General features: G+C 35.4%; 1 protein-coding gene across 2 annotated transcripts; it reads right to left on the bottom strand.

Moving 5' to 3' along the window:
* Window positions 1–2,204: 2,204 nt before the first annotated feature.
* Window positions 2,205–27,101, bottom strand: LOC139693843 (uncharacterized). 2 transcript variants are annotated; one of them, XM_071592144.1, is made up of 10 exons: window positions 26,858–27,101; window positions 26,241–26,509; window positions 20,265–20,323; window positions 16,443–16,532; window positions 13,266–13,385; window positions 12,657–12,749; window positions 11,100–11,171; window positions 9,692–9,796; window positions 8,197–8,347; window positions 2,205–2,558 (listed from the first exon to the last, which is right to left on the bottom strand). In XM_071592144.1, exons 2-10 carry the CDS (start codon window positions 26,507–26,509, stop codon window positions 2,438–2,440), a joined length of 1,080 nt encoding a protein of 359 aa, XP_071448245.1. In that variant the 5' UTR covers window positions 26,858–27,101; the 3' UTR covers window positions 2,205–2,437. The 2 variants fall into 2 exon arrangements, with proteins under 2 accessions (XP_071448245.1, XP_071448246.1); XM_071592145.1 differs by lacking the exon at window positions 26,241–26,509 and having other exon boundaries at window positions 26,858–27,099.
* Between the last annotated feature and the right edge of the window lie 156 nt (window positions 27,102–27,257).

The following is a 27,257-nucleotide window of genomic DNA, read 5'->3' on the forward strand; positions in this document are numbered from 1 at the left end:
AAGTAATCATAAATTTTATTCACATAAGTTATTGTGCAAAAATTTAATTTCATGTAAAACTTTTACCTTAATTTGCAATGCATATTTGGAACACTTTTCATTGATTCACTAATAGGCTAAGGCAGCCGAAGTCATCCCAATATTTAAAGGAGATGATCCACAAAACATGAATAACTATTTTTACCTTTTTTCTCCAAGTTACTTGAACTAATGGAATGTATAGTAGATAGATGAAGTGAATTCAATACTCTCTCTGATTATCAATTTGGTTTCATGAAAAAATCAACAGAAACTGTCATAAATAAATTCATTCATAATATCCTACTTGAACTTGATAAAAAGAATAATGTAATTGGCATTTTCTAAGACTTTAAAATGCTTTTGACTCAGTTGATCATGCAGTATTACTGAGGAAACTTGAGAAATATGGAATCTCTGGGATAGTGTATTTCTTAACAGGAAGACCATAAACAATTAAATTGTACTCAGCTGAATCGAAATCATTCACTAACTCAAATCCCTTAATGATTGAGAGGTTTTTCTCAAGGACCTATACTGGGGCCCCAACTTTTCCTTCTAAATATAAACAATCTCCCTAGTTATTTTGTCAATGTGTATGTAAGCAGATGATATAACTCACCCAACCTCATCCCCACCAAAGAAAAATTACAGACTCCCCTCTTTCGAGAATAAATGGGCCATCTCTTTAAGGCTTTCACTGTAACAAATTTTCCAGGGATATATATTCATGAGTCTCTATCCTGAAAAGTTCATGTTGATCAACTATGCCCACATTTAAGAATAACTGCCTCAAACTCAAGCATATTTCCTTAGAGCCCTGGATATGCTGGCTTGAACTTCTTGGAAGCATTACCAAGAATATTAAGGAAAAGAGATAATCTTTGTTATAAGTCAAACTCAATCAATTCCTTTGTAATCATCAATGCTATATAGTTGATGAATTCATGTTCCTTTTTCCAGGTACATGATTTTCTTCATAAATAACTCAACGAAAATAATCTTGTTACTGCTGCCAACCCATTTTCAGTTTTTACCACACACTTACTTACATTTTTATTATGATATACATGCTGACTCTATAATATCCACTCTGTGATGTTGGCAAAGAATATGAGCATACAATGTATCATGTTCCATATTTGTTACAAACATGTCTTATAGGAACCAATAAACATTATTATTATTTGACTCCAGTACTGCACCTGCTGCATTTATTGAAATTTGAAAAATGTTCAGTTTACTAATGCCTGCTTCTGATGATAAAAACACTTCTCATGAATGTTTCCTGACATTGGGGAACAAGAAAAAGTAATAAGGGGTTACACCCAGACTATAGAGATTACAAACACATCCATTGATTTTTGAGAGGTGGTTGCAAATTAGCAGAACCCACCGTGCAAAAACAAATATCATGGGCAATACCTCTGCTACCAACATGTGAATGGAACCCAATGAAATTTTCAATATTTCCCTGCTCTTAGCATTATAGTGTTAGTTTTAGAGGAAGCAACTGACAGCTGACGTCATTTGCGCTATTAGGGATGGACAGGAAAGGATGACGAGTGGAGAGAAACCCAGCATTGCCCAACTCTTAACGAAAGGCACCAAGGGGTCCGCAGCTTAATGTACCATCCGAAAGACGGTCTGCTCACTCAAAGTGCTCTTCCCAATGCACCTCAAGTAGGGAACGGGATGCCACTGAAAAATATCTTCTACCGCCGGAATTTGAACCGGGACCCTCTGGGTTGGAAGCCAGCACATTAGCCACCACACCATCATGATCCCCCTCTTAACATTATTTCAAGATCTTTACTCAGTTGCAGCAGCAGTGTTTACCTCTATGATAGCAGCGACTGAAGCGCCATGTCTACCTTCCCTTGAAATTGATTTACTCCCCTTTTCAACATTTTATACCATCTTCTAGCTATGCTAAAGGGAAGAAAAGAATCTCCAGAAGTGTTCTGTAGCAATAAATCAGCCTCGCCTGACAATTTGTTCCGGCAAAAGCAAAACTTAAACACAGCATTGCATGCTACCTCCAACTGATGATGTAGGCAAACTGAACATTTCAAATTGCAACAGTTACCATTACCCATTACCAACAGTTACCCATTACTGGAGTCAAGTCAATGGAACTTGTCCCACTACAATGTTACAAAAGTAAATCTTGAGACAGCAAGCAATCTGAATAAAAATTCATGATGTGAGTTTATTGGACAACCCTTGTATAATGACAGAACATACAGTCATGCATTTAATATGGACAAAACCACCAGAGAGATTTCTAGAATTTATAACTGCAATAGTCACTAGCAGCTCTTTATTGTGGAGAGTATTAAGTCCAACGTTATAAAAATAAATAGTAATGATTCACGAATATATACTGGTGATATTCACCAGTTCGTTCTTTCATAACTTATTCATCAAAAATGTAATCCAGAAGATCCTCCGTGGTTGTAACAAACACTTCATCACTACTTAAATCACAAAGATGACGAACATCATCTTCAGTCAGCACCAAAACTCGACAATACACACTGTAATTGGAAGAGAGACAGCATATGTAAAAGGTTGATCAATAAATATTTCCTCAGATTTTGCAAGATACTTCAAGAGTCAGATTTTCAGTTTTCATATAAAAATAACTGAAAATATGACCGATTTTCTTCTGCTGCTTAGAATGCATCAAGATAAGGGCAATAATAAATACATGCTAGATATTCTAAAAAATGTACATGCTCTTGCAAAAAATCAATTACAACATTTAAAAAATAATGGATAACCATGTCACATTGGTGACATTCTCTATTAATTGCATCATATACCACACAGAGAACTGTATTCATAAGCAAAAGCTCACTTATTATACAAATTTATTCAAGCCAATTTCTATTTGATTATTTATTAAAATAACACTTCCAGTTATCTCTGCTACCCTTTAGGAAACCTGGAAAATATGGTTCCAACTTTAGAAAAATTGAAAATTAAACATAAAACACTTGAATGGGCAAATAAATTTAATCAGTGAAGGGAATGTAAGTTAGAGATTTTAATTCCATAATGCCCATAAAATAAGTACCCAATTTTTAATAGAATTCAAAAAAGTTTCGGAAGCCTCTGCTTCAACATTCTATCCTTTGTAAGCATATCTTGTTAATGCCAGATCATTTATTTTTTGAGCCCAAACCAAAGTTGCAGCACTAGTCTGGAAATATTATAATTCATGCCAGGGAGTTTCCCTACTGAATTAACTCTCTCCAAAGAACAGGCAGCTAAAATTCACATGAACCATAGGCTGCTTTGGCAACTACTGGAAATATTTTGCTGTTTTCCTCTAAGTTAAGTGATTTATCACCATCATGACCAAGTGATAATGGTTTAGAACACTCATGGACTATTGAATTTTTGCCACAACTGATGATACCCAGCCACTACTGGCCATAATTATGGTACCCATAATTAGTCCAATCAAAATCAGGAAATTGAAAAAGTTTGGTAGCAAATTTAGGCAAATGTAGTTTATCTCAGTGCCCAAGCTAACAGATTAGGGTTCCTAAATACCTTGCTGATTAGAATTAACAATACAGTAACAAATCAATGCTCTCCAAGCCATTCTTTCCACTTTTTTAAAATATTCTACTTGAACTGCCATTAACATTCAGGAAGTAAAGATGATCTAGAGGTAGCAACAGAGTCGGAACCTGCCCACAATTTGGCAAATACAACTGTGGTTATGAAGTATAGTATGCATGCCTTAGTTGGTCAAAAGTTGCAGGAGCAAGTGGCATATTGAATCTTATACGAAGCTCAACACAAAACTATTTGTAAATGCAATGAGAAATTAAAAACTTATAGCGGAGACAAATTTTTAAGTGAATGTGAACTCCACAATCATAGTAATCTACAATAAAATAAATCCCCCATATATTTACAATATGTTGACGACATCTTTGCCATTTTGGACACTAAGAAATATAAAATTGAAACATTTGGTGACAATCTTCATAGCCACTAATAATACATTCCAGAACTTCCCAAAAGATTTTAATTATGATGACTAGAGCGGAACCTTGCACAACAAGTATTATTCATTCTGGAATCTTTCTCGTAAAGCAAAACAATTCTTCTCAAACAAATTAATGTAAAATACGATAATGCATTCCATTCCAAAACAATAAATTATGTACAAGGTTCATTCAAAGAAATTTATATGCACATTGTTAACCATCTCCATGTTTTCTTCTATGGTGGAATAAACCAACCCAGAAAGCAAATTCAATCTGTAGAAAACAAAAAAGAATCATAGTAAAAAAGATTATATTTATGATACATTCCTAATCTTTTTTTCATGAGAGAGCTGTTTGGAGGCATTTTTTTGCCGATGCTTCAAAATTTTGTGTAAAATACAACACAACGTGAGCATGAAATAAATTTGTAGTGCACACAGCCACAGCCTTATTACGGTAATGCTTTTCAATGCATGAAACAACAGGTTCCAACACTTTTCATTGACCTGCACAGTACATTTAGCCTACTCTTCTTGACTGAACACTTCTTGAGGGCTTGTCGAGTTTCTAAATGGTAAACAAGCAGATGTTCAATTTTCAAATTGATGTAAGCATTGGTATAAAATAGCACGAGACCGTCTTTCAATGACTTACAGCAGGGTAATGTTTTCTCCTCTGCTCTTGTGTAGGTTCACTTTGGCAATTTCTTCCAGAATAGACCCATCCTGTCATAATTAATAACCTGTTATGGCAAGTAAATCTCAGAATTTTTGAGCTTTCTGAAGTCACTGATGAAGTCCTCTGTTACCATTGTGTTGGAGATCGCTGCTTCACCATGATTGGCAAAAATCACTCCATCCATATGAGAAGAAACCTTTCAAAATCATTCTGAATACATAACCGTTTCTTGGATATTTTTGTCACTCCCTTTGAAGCATCTTTCTCCTTAATCTTGTCCTTGAGGATAGTGCAAATCGCTCATGCCAACTGATTGTTAGCGCATACTATATCAGCCATGCTCACCACTCATTCTCACTTTTCAATGACTTTACTATCCATTTCTATGGGTATTATAATTCTCTAATTATTATAATTCTCTAATAGCTGTCTTCTCGCATGCTTGGCAAATTGATAACAATGAGAGATATTAGCATTCTTTTATTTCATTTTCCTTACACAAAAATTTTGTTCTCATCAAATCATATGCCGTATGCTGACATTAAAAATTTTGTTTGAGCATCCTGTAGCATCTTGAGAGTGAAATAACTTGAGAGGAACTGAAAATCTACCCATAAAAGCAGTTGTTAAAGGTTACAAACAATATTCAAATCAATTAACATTACTCATATTCTTGCCACTCATAAGACTGAAATTCAATGTAACTTCCAAGTTACTTGAATAAACAGCTGCTGAAACAGAATAAATTAGGGTCACTACTGGTTGGGAGCAATGAAAGCCCTCAACGAAATTAATCGGATCTTGTTCAACTTATGTTCAAAAAATTATATAATATGATACAGTGATAACCTGTAAACATGAAATATTGTGGACCAAATATTTTGGATTAACTGTAATTCATACTGAACAATTCCAATATTCAGCCATTTTCAGCAACTCAGGTAAGAAATGTATAACATACTGCACCTTGGCAAGTATCTGTGATATTTAAAGGTATAATTTATTAAAGCAGTGAACTCAATTTATTCACCATATGTTGGCAAGACTGTAAACAAACTTCTTAATTTTTTTTAAAGACATACATACATCGTCTGATGTGTTAAAAGAAAATCTCAATGAGGCAAAGGTTTTGAGAGGGTTTCTTATTGAGGGATAAGTGGATTAGAAATTCAAGCCGAATATGTAATTTAAATCAACCAAAATTTACAATGATATATTTTAAGATGAACAATAACTTTTTTGTCAGTACCATTGTTTTTTTCCATTACATTAAATTAACAAAGAGACTGAAAAATAATTCAGAAAGGAGCACTTGTGCTTCATGTTAACCAATGTTTAAAGTTATCCATTTTCATGTTGTGGTTCTCATTGTACAAGGGAGTATTGTAAAGTTTTAATTGTAACTAAAATTACAAATTACCCAAAAGTTACAATTACTAAATTATAAATAATTGAGGTAAAAACTTAATTTTTAGTTGTCCTTCTTAAGACATCCCTACGGTCACCATCCATAGTCATATATAATTTTTTGGCTTTTCTTGACCTTCTTAAGTCCATTATTGTAGAATTCAGTAGATTGCATCAAAAACCATTATTGCACAACTTGAATGACATCATTTGTGCCACCAAATCTACGAAACCATTATGGTTTTTGAGTTTTGGAATAAGAAAAAGTAGCTTGGGGAGAGATTGGGAGAATAGGGCAGATGAGACAAAATTTCAAAACCACATCTCTATGATTCCTCAACTGCACCCTGAGATAAGTGAGCAGGTGTATGGTTGGTAAGAAGATGGATGCCTTTGGTAATCATACTATGCTGTTTCTTTTTCAAAGCATCAAGCAATTTGTTCAGCAGTGTGTAGTAACAGGCAGCAGTGATGGTCCGACCCTTCTCCAGGTAGTCTGTGAAGACATTAGTCCCAAAAGAGACAGCAAGATCCTCCCTGCTGACTTCTGCACCTTAGCCTTCTTGGAAAGAGGTGAGTCACTGTGTTCCTACTCCTTGCTCATCTATTTGGCCTCTGGATCACATTGATAGATCCAAGATTCATCCATCGTTACCAGGCAACCAAAAAATCCTCTTTGTTTTGCTCCATAAGATTCAACATCTCCCTTGAAAAGTGGCACCATCTTCTGAAAAGGAGTAAGTAGTCTTCGAACCTTGACATGAGCAGTACTTCGTGAATAATTTTACACACTCCCGTAACTAAGATCAGTCTCATGCGTGATCATTTGGATATAAAGTCCTCTTTCTTCATGGTGTCAGCATTGTTCATGAGTGATGGTCTTCCATTTCTTGGATCATCAGTGAGGGACATGTGGCCAGATTGAAAATTCCTTTTCCAACTAATAACTGTGTCACATGATGGGCTATCATTTCTATAAACAACCATCATTTCATTGTGAATTGGCCAGGCTCTGTAACCTTTCAAATAAAGGAAATTTATCACTGTGAGCCTCTTATCTTCTCCGTACTGCAAGTTACTACAGCCTATGTCTTCCTAAAGCAAAACAAATCAACATTAATTGCTGTAATTTACAATGGATCAATTAATACTCAGAATTAATTTAATCCAGATATCTCAATTACTTCTCAGGAATAATTAAAACTTTAAAATACTCTGCCATATCTCAAAAGTAAAACCTGACGGTAGACAAGAGATTTCTGGATTCTAATTTGGGTGATGCCTCTGAACACACCCAGACAAAATCCAAGCGGTATGGTTTTATAAGTACCACAAGGGGCACAGAGAAAGAAACTAATCCCCTAAGCTGATTGTGAGAATGCCACAGGATAAAGAAATCCATATGGGGTCAGTTTCACACCCTAGCCCATTAACTGGATGATTACAATGCAATAATTTCAAAGTGTTAAACTCAATTGCCCTGACTGGGATTCAAACCTGGATCCCTCGATGTCTCACCTACTGTTTTAGCCAGTCAAGCTACCGAGGCGTCGTCTAACACTGCAAAAAGATTTCTAGTCTCTTAGGATTTGTCCATGGTAAAACAACCTAGTGTTTTAAGTTGGCTATAACCTCATGGATTGAGGCACAATGCGCACGACTGTGAATAACTCTATGGTATTTCTTAATAACATATTGTTACTTCAAAGCCCTCAAAAATTTCGGAGGATACCTTGATAGATTAATTGGCTAAAGCACTTGGCTGGAAATTGAGGGATCGGGGTTTGCATCCTGGTCAAGGCAAGTGATTTTTAGCTTTGAAATTGTTGCACTGTAATGTAAATTAGCAAATTACTCCATTAAAAGTTACTGTTGTGCCATCTCCCACAGTTTCTTGGAACTGGACGATTGATTACAATAAAGTTGATTTAAATATACTTGATTTCCAATAAGGAATATCAACCATATATCACAGGATTTGGCATTGGTAAAACAGCAGAAACATTTGGAGCTGCAATATAAGAAAATTTGATTATTAATTCTAATCCTGATTTATGGCTTGTACAGAATGGGAAATAATTACCTCTTCGATTTTGTCCTCCCAAATGATACATGAAGTGGTTTCACTGGCAAGCAAAAGTTATAAATGTCTCTTTTTGATGGCAAATAATCAAAATTTGTCATTAATACTTCTTTCAACTGCACTTCTGAAAGTAACGGATGATTTGCCAACACTGAAATAAAAATGAAACAAAAGTCATTCGAGTTTCTTGAGAGGATACCTTAAGAACAATAAAATCTTGATTTTACAGAACTATTGTTAAGCATAAATATCAATATTAAATAAAACAAATCCAATATAAAGAGAGAAAATTAAATCACATATGCAGTGAATTTAGATGAAATAACTTCCTTGGCCATTTTCTTTCTCATCTCACATTTTGCCACAATCTTTTGCTAAGAATGATATTACTTTCCTTTGATCCTTGAAAACTTAAAATTTCAAATAATACAAGGGATTGAACAGGATATTTAGAATGCACATTAAATTCACAATTTTGAATTTCATGACTTCAGGTATATTAATTAGGTCATGGTTCAATTTTATAGATCTATTTTATCCAGTCATTCACTCAACCATGCAAGAAGCTTCGAGTACCATAGTGTACGTATAAGTAAGTATAATGCTTCGAAGAAGTCTAGGGAAGGTTTCGCTAATCTGACGAGGAAATCTCATTCGAGGAAACGCCTGCTTGTTCAGATTTAAGCGCTCCACTCTGTGTGTAACGACAGGGTAGATATCATATACATGACTTCTTCCTTTTCCCTCAACTTATTGATAATATAAATATTCTTTACTATAATGAAACATTTCTGAGACATAACATTCTCATCACAATGTTATTTTTCAGACCAATCTTGGAGGAAATGGCCAATGGCAAGTTTCCACTTCATGAGCATATTTCATTAGCATAAAAATTAGCAAGCGAGTAATGAGTAACAATGGGAGGAATAATTAAATGATCAGCCTCATCATCTAATTTTATCTTTCCACCTCACAACAGTTAATTCATCGATGATTCCTTTCTTGATTTTCTGATAACTTCAATTCAACACAACTTTGATGAGCAAATATCCCTAAAATGTGATTTTTTTAAAAATCCTATATCATGGTCTTCACATTACTGCAAACATCGGATCTCTTGTAAACTACAGAGTTCACTCTAGTTGCAATTTGTAGACCTCACTGTTAGCGATTTATTTTGCAATTAAATAATAGGATAATAAACGGTGCCTAGAGGATTATTCACTACACTGAAATTCTAATTATACACCAAACTTGTTATATCAAAATTCGACAAGGTATGCCTACGTAATGTTGGATTGATGACTGATTTTGCAACAGATCTAACTTTCCATTCCTGTCAAACCCATTCAAAAACAGCCAATAAACAAACCAAATTCTGTCCAGTTGCATACAAATAAAATTCAAATCCCAAATGGAAAAATTTTGGTATATAATAGTCATAAAATCTCAGTCTATACTATGAAAAAATACACCTAAATACAAAGCTTACCATCATTATATGCTGCTCTCAGAGCCAATCCAGAGGTAACTGAATTTGACTGTCTTACAGATGCATAATACTCGCTTCCTTTCACTAACTTTGGAGGACCATATCCTGAAATTACAAAAAAAAACCCTCACTTAAAAGCAACAGTTTATACAATATTATCCAAGTTATTTTATTTTTACCTAGTTACAAAATGTGACTACAAACTTTAGCCTGTATGTCAAGACTAAGTAAACATTTAATTACATCAAATTTGACTCAAAAACCTAATTCATTGAGAAAAATAATTTCATAATTCTTCGAGATGGAAAATTTCATATTTTACTTGGACTCATAACATATTACACATGTCAATAATATTTTAGTAAATATAACATGGAACCAACAACTAAATTTTTACACACGTTGTAATATAGGGATTAAATGAATTATTATGAGATTCAAAGTACAATTATTTAACAAAGACCAACTATCTAGTAACATGAGAAATCATCATAGTGCTACAAGAAAGGGCAAATGAAATTGTGCGTTGAGGGAGCTGAAGCTAAAACTCACCTAGATGCCATGAAATGCAAGACAAATCACATAAGTTACAATGATTTAAACAATAGCCTACGCAAGAGCCGATATATTGGCCCGCCGCACTTTTCGCCAGGGATACAAAAGCCGATATATCGGCCCGCCGCACTAAGAGGGTTAAATGCACACGATTCCAACTAATAGCTATGTGATGATTTCACTGCTGTTTCCTTAACCTCCCCACTCAATTTCTTCAACCTCTATTGCCTGGTCATTTAAATCTCCCTCCATCTATCATTCCCAGGAAAGCTATGTCATTAGTTGGGACTGTGACCGCACTGGAAACTTTTTTAAGGTGACAATACATTGTAAAGACTCAAAGAGGAAAACGTAGCATGTTTTTCGAACTTTATGATTGCAGATTCTGTGTCCTCTACACCATTTCCTCCTCCAATGAGGTTTTCCTGAATCCCTCCTAAACAAAAGAATCCGAAGACATGCTTAGACTCCCAAATCTTCCTCCACCGCAGAAACCCACTCTTTTAATTTGTACCACATACTTCCCTGGCCTAGAGTCTCTGAGATCAATCCTAAGAAACCTTTACGCTTTGCTCAAAACATCCTATTGAAACCCAGGCCATCAAAAAATAGTCAAACAGTGGAATTTTTTTTTCCATATATTTTTAAAAATATTCCCCGTATTTTAAACAAAAAATCCAATTAGGATGATTACTAAATTAATGAGTTACAAAGAGATGCTGGGAAGATATCAGTGAAAGGTAGTTATAACATTTTCAGGGGATATTGACCTCTCCACAGGCAGATGACGGTCTCTTTATGAACAAATTAAACATTTTTATTTAGGAGCAAAAATCTATCCTAATTATATTACCTGGCTGCTTCCAACTTTCTCCCGCACCATTGACCCATTGGTTTCCAGGAGATGTTTTCACCAATCTGGGAGCTAGACAGTTAAAAAAAAATTGCAATGGAAATTCAGTAAGCCCCTCATTTACACCTTTCTAGGGAACCAAGAAAAACTGGGAATCGCAGGAAAATGCAAATTGCAGGAAAAGGAGAATTTTCACTATCATATGCTTAGTTACAGAAGTTAAGTTAAACAATTAGAAATGTGCATTTGCTCTCAAAGAGCAGGATTATTATTTATCTTTTAAACTATAACTCCTCATTTATTTTTACACAATGAATGAAAATAACAAATATAAATTAAACATCTTGGAGGCATCAAATATAACCATAAACCATAAATAGGTGATGGTTTGGTAGGTGATGGTGGAGTTCATCCATTACCAAGCCCGATGGCGAGTGAAATTCACACATCATGGTAGGAGGGCCGGTTCCTTTCCCTGTACCAGTTATTGTCTCCCAGAAAGATCTGGTACCCGAAAAATCATAGAGCTTGGGTGGAGCTGCAGGTGCCCAGAGACTTACCTGGGAATCGAACCCAGGACCCTCCGGTCAGTAGTCCAACGCTCTACCCACTGGACTACCGCTACCCACGCATCAAATACATAAAAGTAGCAATTGCACTTCTCCGTCCTTGTCGGAAGATATAATAATAAGTTAAAACAGTATCATTTTGCTTAAAATCGAGAAAAAATATAAAACACATAACTAGGAACAACAACATGAAAATGCACTTTAAAGGTACTGGCCATAAATAAACAATGTTATGTATCAAGTCTTGAATACTGAAAGAAGATACTGTAAGCATAAGAAAGAATGAAGATGGCAAAGACTTTTCATTCATATTTGTTCTCAGGAACCATTGACACACACTAATATGAGTTCCATCACAAGAATGAACTTGTTCTAAAATTTTTATTTTGTTGTCAATTGAAAAAGTTTTATTTTTTGCCTTGTCTTTCAATTGTGAAGCAGGATAAAATTTATCTCCCAGAGTAATTGAGGAAATCTTAGCACATGAGAGTCTGAGCTACCTTACCGTTCAACTAGTCCAATGTCCAACTTTAAAATTTTGAGATAAAAATGATATTATAAATGATTCAGTCTAGTTGTGATAAAACAATTCACATTTCCATCACATTTGCCTGCCATATTCAAATTTTTCCCTAAAACCATTCACATTATTGCTCCCTCCTGTCTTTTTTATGAGTATTTGCATGAAACAAAATAAAAAGTATTTTTTATACAGACTGAGGAACATGAGTAACTTTTAAAATGTGAAATGTTTTTACTCTAGTACATTAAGATGCAATAAGTAGGAAAAGTGAATATGAAATTGAGTAAATACAGGGTTTCATGTACATTATTTCATTGAAATAAAAGGAAATTTTACGGGACCAGATAAAAATGTTAATAATAGCAGGAAAATTTAAATTCCAATAACATAAACATGGGGTTTGACTGTAAATGGAAAATAGAGGACATGATTAAATAATATTCATTCAATTTATAAGATACTTACATGACTTGTCAAAACCTTTTTTGTAGTTTTCTGCATCCTCCCTTCCATGGAAATGTTTCCCATTAACTATCTTTTGATTTCTAGAATCAGTCACTGAAAGAAGAATGATGCTACTTAAAAAAATTATCTTTTCAAATTTCATGCTCTTCAACTTGCTTTGCCAGTTATTATTATTATTATTTACAATCCTGCCCATAAGTGAATGGCTAACTGCAAGAATCATCCATAAATAATAATAAGGAACAAGCTGGCCAACAGAAATATTTATTGTGATTATTGTGTGTATTTTTATATTGTGATTTAGCTTTGATATCACCCTGCCACCCATTAACCATATTTAGAATCGTCTCCTTTTAATTTATGATAAATTATTTACCTTATATTTCAATTAAAATTTTGTTTTTAAGGAAAATTATGAATCAGAGGTAGTAACTCATGGCATTTTGCCATTTTATGTCTTAAGTAATTAAGGATGAATGCATAACTGATCGACTGGTTTTTTTGCATGGAAAGTTACAGAAATGATCTTGCATTTTAAAAAAACAATGAATTCAGTAAAAATTCTAAGTATGAAAAAAATTACTTGGGATTCAAGGGCTAGACACTTACATTCAGTTCTTGAAAAGAGAGCTCTTGCTCCTTCAACTTCATCCACCCTTTCACTATGGTCACAGTCATCGTTCTTATTCCTGTTACATCTCTCAGCACAACTGTGGTACTTTCGGTTGACTACAGAAATGAGAAATAAAAAGGCAATGCATTATACTAGAGTTTTGACAGATTCAATGAAAATATTTACACCTCAGATCTAGTCCAAAAGAAACTTAGGACCCAAATCCCACAGATGAAATCCTTTAGGTTCTTGGACAGCGGCTCTGTCTTTTTGTCAACGATGCAGTAATTTATGGGGACATTCGAAGTCGTGAAGACAGAGTTGCATTAGCTAACGACCTAGATGCAATTCAGAATTGGTGCAACACATGGCAATTGAAATTAAATTTGAAAAAATGCATAGTAATGCATTATTGGGAAAAGCGTAATTCCCTCCTAAGAAGAAGAAGAAGGGAAAAGAGTAACTCCCTCCTATTTAGTTAAAAGGTGAAACAAACCAAAATCGCGAGGGTAGATTCCTTTAAATACTTCGGTGTAACAATTACTCACGATCTGTCCTAGGGAAAGTACATACCAGAAATATGTGGTCGGGCTAATAAAAAATTGAGATTTGTAAAAACAGTGCCCGGTAAGTGCGACATAAAAGTGAAGGAACGATGTTTTCTTGCCCTAGTCAGGCCCCACCTAGAGTATGCTGCCAGTATATGGGATCCTCAAAAGATAAATTTGATTTCGGAAGTAGATCGAGTTCAGCGGAAGGGGGCTAGATTTGTCAAACATTGTTATGACCAACGCAGTAGCGTAACTACTTTGCTGGAAAATTTAGGCTGGGATTCCCTTACACAGTGGCATTTACAATATAGATTAAACTTATTAAAAACATTTAAAGATGGGTCCTTTCCCGATGACATCAAAAACATAATACGAACCCCAAGACTGACAGGTTTAAAATGTCATTTTTTCCAAGAATGATAAGAGATCGGAATGATTGTAGTTGAAATCCCCCAAGAGCCGGCTCGACATAATAAGTATTAACCTACCAGGTAGGGACTTCATGTGGTTATACATATATATATATTTTTTTTTTGTAGATTCCCCCACCTTCCCCCACCCATTTGAAAAACCCCAACCCCCTCATTCCTTACCCTTTCCTCCTGGTGCTGCACCCCCTGCCACACACCTTTTTGGTGGCTCACAGGGTATTGATGTAGATGATCATTAAAAGGAAACATGTAGGCTCCTAACACATGGGGTCTATTTCCTATCTCAAAGTATCTAGTTTCTCCCCTGCACATCTTTGATGCTTTGTCTGGTGGGATGCCACTGGTGTCTCAATTTATAATGGAGCTTGGAATGTTAGAGAGAGCACCAAATGGTCCTTTCAACAAGGTTCACCAAATAATGCTTTCTTGATCGGAATACTTTACTCGAAGGCATTTTGATAGTAGTAGTATTTAGGGGAGGCAACCGACAGCCGAGGTCATTTGCACCATAGGGGATGGACAGGAAAGGATGAAGGGTGGAGAGAAACCAGGCGTCGGCATTAGCCTACTCTTAACGAGAGGCACCAAGGGGTCCGCATTTTAACGTCCCATCCGACAGATGGCGTACTCACTCATAGTGCCCTTCACAAACACCTCAAGTAGGGATCGAGATACCCCTGAAAAATATTCAACACCGCCGGGATTTGAACCTGGGCCCTCAGGGTGGGAAGCCAGTACGGTAGCCCCTGCACCATCTCGATCCCCAGCATTTTGATATTCAACTTAATGATCTCATTAACCTTTCAATCTTATAACCCTACAGGATATACCAACAGGATTTTGATTTTGAGAACTGCATGCATTTAAATTTTACATGATACCCTGCAGTGTCCTCTCCTTATTACTCAGATCCAGAAATAACAGCATTATCATCCATTATCAGGCCAGCCCTAACTAGATACTGTTTAATTAGACTTTATAGGCTTATGCCATGTACATATAGTTTACAAACTCTATGATATGCATGGCTCAGTTTGTATTACTAATATCCAGGTAACTTAATAAACAAAAACAATGAATAACTGATCGTAACACTTTCCCACTTGATAAAATTTTATTTTACGACCGGGTTTCGATGCATTACATCATCATCAGGTACAGGATCGTAAAAATAAAAAATTTTATCAAGTGGAAAAGTGTTACCATCAGTTATTCAATATGTTCGACTTCCATCACACTGCACCTGAAGCTACTCTATTTAAACAACAACAACTTCAAAATAACTATAACACAAATTTTAGCCTTTGCGACTATGCAGTGTACAATTATCTACCCCACTATTATTTACTAGGCTTTGGATCCTACATCATTCCATATTGGCAGCAATAAAAGGACAATCTGCCAGCCACCACAGCCTAACTGGAGGCAATGATTAATTTGCTAAAGTTCGAGGCGGGTTTTGCCTTGGTAAAATTAGTGGGCAGTTTCCCTACAAGCATTGATGCCAGTAAATATTTGCTCATGACTAATCAGCAATAAGATATCACAATATTTACACATCATCATCTTAAGCCATTAATCATACCTTTAAAATAATGCAGTAATCAGCTTATCACTATGCTCTAGTTAACAGATTAATGTTGCAAAGTGGGGACCCATTTCTGTTGCTAAATTATGCATGCAGCATGTACATAGGGTGTACAGCAAAAGATGCTACTAACTGCTTGAAATATTTAGTTCGTAAATCTAAATAAAACAGTGTACAGACTTTACTTGAGGTCACTAAAAATTTGCAGAAATGTGCATAATAAAATGGTAAGTTCTGGTTTACTAAAATTAATACAACAGAAAAGGTTTAAAAAAATTAATGCCAGCAAGATGATTGACAATGCCTGTGACCGTGAGTATAAAAACTTTGGAGAGCGTTAATTGTCAAATGGAGAGATTTCATTCTAGCATAGATGGCCATGACTTAACGGCAGTTCATTATTACAGCAGTCAACACTCAAGAAATAAACATGCAAATTTATTCCTGATTGGGCAACCTAAGATATTAGGCCAACAATAACAAATTGCTAAAAATGCTTCTAACATCAGTAACAACAGATTCCGTATGTTTTCAACAATAGTATAAATTTTATAGATAAAAACATACTGTGAAAGCATAGACAATATTCAGTCAGGTACTTACATGGCCCTCTTTTTGGACATTCCTTGGTATCAACACTTTCATTATCGCCACAGTCCATGGTAAATTTTTCAGAGTTCCTATTTTTAAAACCTGGAAGAAATAATCATGAATAATTATACAGTGGAACCACACACAAAGAGCATAATTTGTTCCAGAATCTTTTTTGCAAAGGAAAGGACTCATTAAGTGAAACAATTTTTCCCACATATATTAATGTTTACTATGATAATGCATTTCAAGCAAAAAAATAAATTAAGTGAAAGGCTTATTCAAAGAAAATTATAAATACACTGTTTAGGATTGTGAATCATCTTTATCTTTTTTTATATCATGGATTCGACCAGCCTGGAATGTGGTTTTGCTTCGTAATAACAAGAGAGAATCAAAATAATTAGTTTATCACTGATACTGCATTCTCAATTCACTTTTACTTCTATGTTGCCTTGAGAAAATTATTTTTGCCAATACTTCAAAATTTTGTGAAAATTCGACTCGACATTATCATTAAATAAGTTTCTAGTGCGCAGAGCCACTGCTTTATTAGAGTGATGCTTCTTACATATTGTACCATGCAACGGTTTCCCATGCTTTGTCATGACCTCCACATTACTTTTAGCTTGTTCTTATGGACTTTACACTTCTTGACTGCTCATGGAATTTCTCAATGTTAAATAAGCAGGGGTTTAACTTTCCAATTGCCACATTCATTGGTATAAAATAGCAGCGTGAGATGCTCTTTCATTGGCTTTTGGCTGGGCTTCTGCTCTACTGTTGTACAGGTTCACTTTGGCAAATTTAAGAGACCAATTTAACCACAATTGTTGCAACAGGTAACTCTTGATGCCATTGCAGGTCTTTCAGCAGACATTCGACTCTGCTCTTGGTTGTCTGTCAAGACCTTTGGGATGAGTTTAGCACAGATCTTTTGCATCGATTATCAGTGACAATGGTGTTCACCGTCATCTTATCAATACCAATACAATATGCAATCATGCACACACTTAAAGGAGTCTGATTTCAGCACTACATTCGCACATTGCTCACAGTTGTTTATTGACGCCAATGGCCATCCAGCGTGGGGCTCCTCCTACACACTCTCTCGGCTTTGAATCTTTGAAGAGCTTTTGCCACTTAAAAACTGCAGTTTATGACAAGCTTTCATCCTGGAAGACTTGTAAATCATGTCCAATGTGTCCTTACTTGATTTCCCCAGCCCAACACAATTTGATGGTGTACCACTGTTCAAACATTTACTGCATTTAGAGCTTGCAGTGAGTCACTGGACAGGGGTCCACCAAAAACACAATCTAGCCTGAACAAAAGCTCGCAGGTGATTGGTGCATGTGAAAGATCAGACCCCCCCCCCCCCACAACTAAGCGTGCACAGTGTGACATAGCCACGTCCAGAAAAATTGTTCCCGATACTTTTTATATAAACCTTGTAATATGCCTAAGTTTGGAAAAATTTGTGATCTCCAGCGACACTAACATATTCGTGGAAAGAGTACTTAACACAAACAGAAGTAGCAGGCACACAATTATTCTGGGAATTCCTCTCTCCTTGCAACTTATATGTGCAAATTTGCTTACTGAGAGAGTCACTTTTGATCAAAATATTTTTGCTGTCTATGTAAATTACTCCTTATGTGAGGTGCTCGTTAAGTGAGGTTCCACTGTACAAAAATTTACCTCTTATTGACAATATTATGAAAAGGCATACTCACAGTACAGAAAACGCAAAAGTATGAAAACAACCAATCTTTACTCAAGAACACTGATCAACCAAGACAAGGATAAAGCAATGCTACAAGTAATTAACAATTTTGATTGTCATTAAAAAGGTGTAATGCATGTGGAGGGTTATGGATTTATAAATTTAAGCACATTCATTTCTGAAGCAGGTAGAATATGTATACTACCTCGGAAGTAACAATATTCCAGTATGTTCCCAGTGCAAATCTTGGAATAATTCCAATATCACATCACGATATGATTACATGGAACAATTCATATGATGTTAATAGCTTACCCCTTGGATTGATTGGCCTCTCAAATATTTTTTATAACGAAACCTTGCAACTAAAAACATTATACGATCAAAATTGGACTTCAAAATAAGTGCCACTAGAATCAAATGACATTAGACAAAATTTCTTAAGTTCTCATTTAGTAGAATTTGAAATTTATTACCAAATGGATAACATAAATTTGTAACTTAAGTTACTTAAATATGTTTAGGAATTATGCGCTAGAGGGTGCAGGTAATTGGGATAGAATATAGTAAAAGAATGCCTATTATTCACCTGAGTGGCAAACTGCGGACTTTTACATAGATGACAATATAGGTACTCCTAGAAAAAGATACTATACTTCCAGAAAAAAATCAAACGTTAAATCATGTGTAAATGTGATTCAGTGGTACAAGGTGTAAACGAAAGACGATCAAATGGTACTCTGCCTTCAACCTTTAGCTAAAAATTGATTGCACATTGTTTAATATCCAATTATTAGTAATTGGTCATTTGTCATATGCCTCCTAAATTTCAGTTTTGGTATGCTAATGTTAAAACTATCTCACTCAGACATTCAACAACTACTCTAATTACTGGATTAAACATCTACAATTTGTTTGTCAGAATAAAAGTGGCATAGATGATTCTTCTTAGATCACTGAAGAAACTATGCTGGGCCCAAATTGAGGCTGGATGGGTAACCTCCACACCTTTATTGTTGCGCTTTTGTTCTCCATCTGCAGCTGACAGGCAGGTCAAACATGTTGGCACAATGAACCAAGAGGTCCAAGTGCCGGGGACTACAGACGAATATACCCCAACAACAGCAATCAATCAATAGTGTTGCAGTATATGAGATTGTTGATGCATGTGCAACACAATTTTTTGTTTTACTGTTCAAAATAATTACTCATTCTTCAAAATATTTTTAATAAAATTCCTAAAGGCAAAGGAAAGTAAAAAAAGCAAATTACACATCAGAACATCCACAGTGTATGACATCAAGGCTTGAAAGTCTGAATTAATAGTTTGGGTCCTCAGCTTGAGATCAATGAATGCATTAATATGCATCATACTTGGCATGGGCAAAAAATGGAAATAAGCAATAAAATTTTTGATTGGCTTTCCAGAAGGAAATTAAGGGAAAACATTTTTCTAGTTTCCCACCCTTAAAGCTCTCATTTTCCATGTCCCTACCCTACTCCTATTCACAATGACCAATTGGCCCACCTAGAGATCAGACTTTTCTGGAATTTTTCCTTAATAAAAAGGAATTTATGTGAACTGTTACTGCTTCAATATTTAGAAACTACATTATTTATTTTAAATAAACTTTGAATGCTGCATTATACAATGTGTTTGCACCCTGCAATAGGTTGTAAATGTTTTCCTTCATTCATGTCCTCCCATATCTCCTAGTTGCAATCTCATATAGACCACAGTACAATACACAGTTAATGCTTTTTAATGGTCAGATGTACAGATATGCTAATTAGGACTAGCTCCTTAGAGAGAGAAATTTAGGAACATTTAAATTTGGAACAGATCAATTCCTGTGCTTGATTCTGCACATGAGTACTATAACAATGGGTGGATCACTGTGCATTGGTGACTTAGGGCTATCTGCCAAATATTAAAATTATAGAAAACACTGAGTCACTTGACACTCCAGTTTGATAAAAGGTAACTTAATAAGAAAAATGGTGATGGCTGAAGGGCCATCTTATATAAATAAGGCTGAAAACTTTAAGCAATGCTTCTCAAAGTTTAGGGAAGAGGACTGGATTCTACTACACAAACATAAATTTACCTTTTACAGACATATTATCTCTTGGGTACTCAGCAACAAAGTCACTCTTTTCCCTGTCACTGAAATAAAATTGTTTTTAAATATTAGATAAGGAGAGAAAATACCAAATTTATTCTAATCTATAATCACATCTTTATTTGCCCATGGGTTGTGATCTAGGTTTGTATGACCTCACCTTTACAATTGGAACACAAAAAATCCATAAATACTATTTATATTTGTTATATTTAATGTCAATTCTTTTGTGCATGCTCTAAGGTGAAATCATACACAATGAACCTACAGTTAAGTCACGCTACAATAATTTTAATAAACAACACAAGGATCAATCAAAGAAATATCTACCCACCAATTTTTTCTTTCAAAAACATCCAGAGGAATTTGATTAACATGAAGTTGTAGTTGACAAAAAAGTAAAATTGATAATGACTTAAGCAAGTAAACGATGATAGTGTTTGTATAATATGGCCATCACCACTTTGTTATATTATACTAACTCTCTCAATGAGAAATCATAAAAATATAACATCCATATTAATAAGTTAGTGGATTAGCAAACCTCTCACAAAGCTAACCAGTAAAAGAAGTTAATCCCAACAACAGCTCACTAAGTAACCTGAATGTTGTTATAATTGGCGAGGACAGAACTCATCCCATATTAAACCTCAAGATTTCAATCAAATTTAAGGCTCAAGAACATAAATTTGAGGACTTGCTAATTTGGGGTAGATATATTCAATTTTTTACAAACGTCTGTAGCATTCTAGAAAATTCTCGCTGATCTAATTCACCATTCACTTTCATAATAAATTGCAAACAATGAAAAGTTCTTAACACATTGGAGGGAATGAATATTTCGAGAAGATTGAGGATGGTTATCTATAGAATGTAGCTAAGTATTTCTCTACAAATCACACACCACAATATTTTAGCAGGTAAGGTATAAGGGAAATGGCTATTTTTTGCCGGTAATAATATAACCGTTAAAAGATGTATTACATGATAACTTATTTCACTGCTTTACAGTGAGACACACAGCAAATGAAAGAATTTGATTAGAACAATGAGCTTCTATAAATCACACAAAAACACAAATTAACAATTCAGCTCATTATAAATGTCACACCAGGTTTTGATTTGCAGCAACATGCTATAAAACACATCAATCATTGACCGGAAAGTTTTTTTGAGAAGATATGACCTGACATTTTAGGTGGTAAGTATATGTTAGGGGGATTAATCGACATAAATTATTATTACATGAAATAAAATTTTTCTGAATTACATACTGATAATTATCAATACACTGATATTTTTCTCAATTCTTAATTTTGCTTGATCTGATCACTGCACACCTCAAATGTATACAAGCTCAAATATGGCTGGCTGTTGCTAACTAACAGACAAGAGGGAGCATTTCTGATTGACATTAAAACAACCTAAGACTACATGAGCAAATCTATATATGTTGAAAACACAGCCGATGCTGGTCAGCTGAATATAGTCACACTATTGAGGAGGGAGTGGGAGGAGATTGTCCTAGCCAACCACCAACACACAATGACTCTTCATGGTGAGTTCTTTGCAGGATTTCCACCAGGTTAACTTCTGCATGGCTGCCAACGTTTCAACAGACAGCTTGTCCATCATCTTCAGGGATGAATGCCGTGTCACTGATTCTGGCTGGTAGATGTATTCTTTAGTTTGGTTTGCAGGTGTTGCCGTGAGAAAAGCCATAATATCTATTGACATTATATTCTTCCAGATGGATTTGAATGGCCTCGTTTTTTAGTCAATCTCAATAGTTGGCTGAGCCATAGTGTCATAATGGACCACGTGGGACAAAAGGAATTTACAACAGCCAGTTGGCTGAATGGCAGAGTTATTTCGTTTTGTCCCACCTGATGATGTGTTCCACATTCATGCTATGGCTAAGCCAACTATTGGGACTGACTAACGAAGGATGCCATTTAGATCCATCTGGAGAAAAATAATATCAACAGAGATTACACCTTTTCTCTCGGCAACACCTAAAAACTAATGTTGAAAATCATAAGTCTCCAGAAATGGCCAATTAGGGAGGCCGTAGGGGCTTGGACAATTGAGCAATCAGGCGTGACCTGACCCCAGCAAACAGTATATATTATACTGGCCAGAATGAGCGACACAGCATTCAACCCTAAAGATTATAGTTTTCATTTTGCATAACACCCTGAGTAAACACTTGCTTTATGTAAAACATAGAAAGCAGGCAGTGATTATTTTTAGAATACAGCAATCCGGCAGTGAATACGACATCATTTCATTTATTTATTCTAAAATCCTAATTGGACCATAACAGCAGGAGATTCTTCCATATTCTATTAAAAAATGACATTATGCAAAGCCAGGGCTTATTTGGCAGAATGCAGGGGAGACTATTAATTTTGATATCACACATAATACCTTATATTAGAAAAATGTAATGTCCTTTCAAATTAATAAATTCTTGAGATTTCCCTCAACCAAGTTTCTCAATTTCTTTGAATTCTTTCAGTGCTCTTCCCTTCTTACAATATGCCCTCCACACTACTGCATTGCCTGAATCAACTACAAAATTTGCGGTACTTTTTTCTCCATATTTTTTTATTTAAATTCTTGCACTTCCTTCACTACGTACTTTAATAAACATTTCTCCTGCAATTCATAGTTTATTAATTCACACCAAATTTGCCTTTTGTGCTTTACTTAGACCTATTAACATTCCATTTTCAGACACACATCTTTTGCCCAGTATCCATCCCCTTGCCCTTACTTAAAACTTTCCTGGGCATTTCTTAATATTTCTTCCGCATAAGGTTTTTATATTCCCCTTCAGTTACTTTCCTTTGATCTTGAACTAAACATTACAGCCAGGAGTTAGTATGATTATTAAAACTAATGGGAACAAACCAATCATAAGCATCCCATACTACAACTATATGAAAACTAATTGTTATTTAACAAACTCAACATTGAATAACTACAATTAGCTCATGAAAAGAAAGCAAAAGTAAACAAGTGACATGTTGACTAATTTTAAACTAGAACACAGTGAAGTCTCAGTAAAGCAGACTCATTTTATTAAGAAATACAAAAAATATAAGCGGAATACATGGAATATATACCACGTAATCTAAAGAAATGCATGACCCTAGGCTCAGAAAATTCTGAATTAATTCAATGCCATCAGTTCTGCAAATTACATCAGCAAAAAACTGAAGCAGCCGAGAAAATAGGACAAATCAACCAAAGAAAATGATCCAGAATCTTGAATTCTGTCCTGATTCTCAAATTTAATGAAATAGCCCTGAGAAATTTTATAAAATCGGCTAACAATATCATTGGTCCGATAGTATTATTTCACAAGACTAAGGAAATAATTTTATACTTATGTACTGACCATCACTGTTTTATTTCAGATTCATTCATTTTGACATGCCTTATATCTTGTACATACGAGGGTAGTCCCAGAAGAACTTGGCCTCACCTAGAGATGGTGGTAGTTGTTTGAAAAATATCACTGTATTAGAAAGTATGCAACCTATAAAGCATATGTTTCATGCTACATTGTTTATTATTTGTTGGGCAGCCATCAATAGTAAAAGTTTTCAGTGAATTTGTGAACATGGAGAAAATTGGTCATCGTTATGTGACACAATACTTTTATTTGAAAGGCCTCAGCCCAACCAATATAAAAGCTGAACTGGTTTCTACTCTGGGTGAGTCTGCTCCTTTGCTTACAACATTAAAATATTGGGTAGCAGAGTTTAAACGAGGCCATACGAGCTGTCAAGACGAGCATCGCATTGGTCGACCAAATGAGGTGACGACTTCAGAAACGGTGAAGAAAATCCACAAAGTGATACTGGATGATCATCGACTGAAAATGCACAAGCTAGCAGACAAGGTAGGCATTACAAAAAAAGCGCTGCATTGCATATTAACTGAAAATTTGGACTGGAGAGAGCAGTGTGCAAGAAGGGTGCCGCGTTTGCTCACACTCGTGCAAAACCAGTGTCGTGACGATGTTCCAATTGAGTGTTTAGCAAAGTTTCACAGCAACAAAGCAGAATTTTTGTGCCCTTCCATAACCATGGATGAAAAATGAGTCTATTACTTCACACCCAAGACAAAAGAACAATCAAAACAATGGATTCAAAAGGGAGAACCGTCTCGAAAGAAGGCAAAAACCATTTCAAATGCAGGCATGGTCATGGCATCGGTTTTTTGGGATACACGTGGGATAATTTTCATAGACTATCTTGAAAGGAAAAACCATCAACGGCGAGTTTTCTGCAAACTTATTGCAACGTTTGAGCGAAGAAATCAAGCAAAAGCAGCTGAATTTGGCTAAGAAGAAAGTGTTATTCCATCAAGCCCATTCACCAGCTCACAAATCCGTTGTTGCAATGGCCAAAATTCATGACAAAGTTTGAATTGCTATCTCATGCACCCTATTGGCCAGATTTAGCTCCCTCGGATATTTTTCTGCACACAAACTTGAAGAAATGGCTCGGTGGTCAAAGATTTTCCAACCGTGAGGAAGTGTTGTTGGCAGTTATTGGCTATTTTGAGGAGCAAGACAGTTCTTATTATAAAAAGGGTATTGAACATCACTGGGAAAAGTGTATAGAGCTAAAAGGAGATAACATAGAAAAATAAATAAATTTTTTTCCAAAATTTTGTTTTCTTTGGTCGGGTACTTCTGGGACCACCCTCGTACACCATCCACCTGGTTTTTTGTAACATGATTTTTGGGAAAATAAAATGTATTCTTATTGCTGAAAACTAAATCCGAAGAGTTCCTCATATTTATCAATAACTTTGCAAAAATAGAGTATGCATCAAAATTCCAAGTTCTGTTCAGACAGCAAGATATCTCAACATTGGTTCTTCAACACAATTAGTCTATGGATTGGTTGATTTATAAATAGCTACATCCCGAGTCTCAGGCATCCTGATTCAGACATAAGCTAACATAAATGTAAACCCAAGTAAAGAAATAAGACAGTAGATTGAAAATTCAATCAGATTTCGCATTGCTTAATTTTCTTTTTATTACTTCTTGATTTACTTCATGGCCCGAGGGAGTGAGCAGAACCACAACCATTTTCAATCCTCAGCCTACCATACGTGAGAATATTTTCTTTGACTCTCGAAAGAGAATTTGCGAAAGCAGCTTATCAACTTAATAATAATATATTTTAAAGATATTGCATTGCACTTCACTATTAGAGCAAAGCGACCAACCGTAAAGAACCATAAAGACAACGAATTTACAAAACATTTGGCTCAAAATTAATTTACATCACATTCCAATAAGTAGAGGATATGGCAGTTCCGTGGGTAGGGCGTTAGACTACTAATCGGGAGTGCCCTGGATCGTCTCCTGGGGATGCCTCTGGGAGCCTTTAGCTTCACCCAAGCTGTGTAATTTTTCGATTACCAGAACTTCATGGGAAACCAGAGGCGTCACCGGGTAAGTAACAGAAGCCCCTACCCTGATATGTGAATTTACCACGCTAATGAGCTTAGTATTACGATAGGTACAGCCTCACATATGAAATGGACCTTCAGGTTGAAAACTCTGGTTTTTTGAAATGGTGAAATAACCTTTAAATTTCGATTTATGTTACTGGACCGTAGTCCAGTCACTCGCACATCAATATGCGTGACTTCACTTTCTGAGATTGCTTCAATCACCGATAACTACATTAACATCTATTAAAATGTTAGGTCATGACAACACTTTCGTTTGGTAACCACTCCATAGCTGAGATGCCCAAAAATGTAGCCAAAAGATCATGCAGCTTTTTAGAATTTTTCCAATAGATTATATGCTCAGAAATCCAAATACCGAACACATTCTCCCACCACAGCAAGGTTCTTCTTAAGTGCGTTTTCCAACACCCATTTTCCACAAACTGCTTTCCGCGGTTGGAGAATAACACATACCCATCGTGATCCTGTTTCTTTTTTGCGCGACTCTTGGCTGTTTGAAGGTCGATATCTTCGGAGCCTTGGAGATCATCAAGTGCTTTCTGCGCCTCTTCTTTAAGTTTATATCGAATGAAAACCCATGGAATGGATTCCGACGACTGCCGTATTGAACAGACGTCTCCATAGTTTTTGAATATATTTTCCACTTCTTCAATACTGACTTTATTGAAATTTTTAAAACACACGGCGTAACACCCATCATTTTGCAAAACCAACTCCTCCATCTATAAAACATGCAGGTAGTCAACTCTGTATTTACTAGCCACCATTTGCATTGTTGGGAACAGAGGTAATTAATTACTGACAATGCACAACTATAACCTTTCATATCAAAATTATAAATACTGAGTACTCACATGGACTACGTGAATCCAATTGACATATAATTAAAAATTAAGTTAACGAGGGCTAAAAGCCAACTGTTTCATCACGAAAGATTTCGTGCGAGTTCATTTTGTTTATTCATTATCTTGAAATGTTTAGTCTAACGAGGAGCTATTGAAATAATGTCACAATAACGTACAATATCTTAAAGTATTTATTATGAAAATCATTAAATAACTAAAAATTACCTCCGTAGTCGTAATATCCTAGGCTATCACAGTTTCATTGATTATTAACAATTCCATCAATCAACCCCGGAGGCCCAGGCTCATACTTCCACTCTTGCCATTCCAATATCGTTCCACCTCGAACTATCTTTCACCGATATATCGCGAGATCGATTCATGAAAAACCCAGGATTCATATGAACCACTGGCACTATCCATGGAAATATTAAATAAAAGTCCGACACACATGTTACGATATCAATACAATTATTTAAAATATACTTGATATATTTCAGTTTTACTCAGAGTAATTTGAACTTTGAATACAAAATGGGCTTGCTTGTCGATGTTAATATCGACAATACCGAACTTTACAAGGTGCCTGTCTATAGACAAAATGAAATGAACTACGTGTGCATCA

The sequence above is a fragment of the Hetaerina americana genome, unplaced genomic scaffold (assembly GCF_022747635.1).
Source record: "Hetaerina americana unplaced genomic scaffold, ioHetAmer1.1.p SCAF_5, whole genome shotgun sequence".
In the NCBI taxonomy this organism is placed as follows: Eukaryota; Metazoa; Arthropoda; class Insecta; order Odonata; family Calopterygidae; genus Hetaerina; species Hetaerina americana.

Bases quoted from the DNA above. Each gene is read 5' to 3' on its own strand.
- LOC139693843 (XM_071592144.1), bottom strand. From the start codon at position 26,509: ATGGAGGAGTTGGTTTTGCAAAATGATGGGTGTTACGCCGTGTGTTTT. The intron at 20,324-26,240 runs GTATGTGTTATT...ATTTTATTTCAG, and splicing joins AAGAAACAGGATCACGATGG to TGACAGGGAAAAGAGTGACT. The intron at 9,797-11,099 runs GTAATATAATTA...TTGTAATTTCAG, and splicing joins AGAAAGTTGGAAGCAGCCAG to GATATGGTCCTCCAAAGTTA.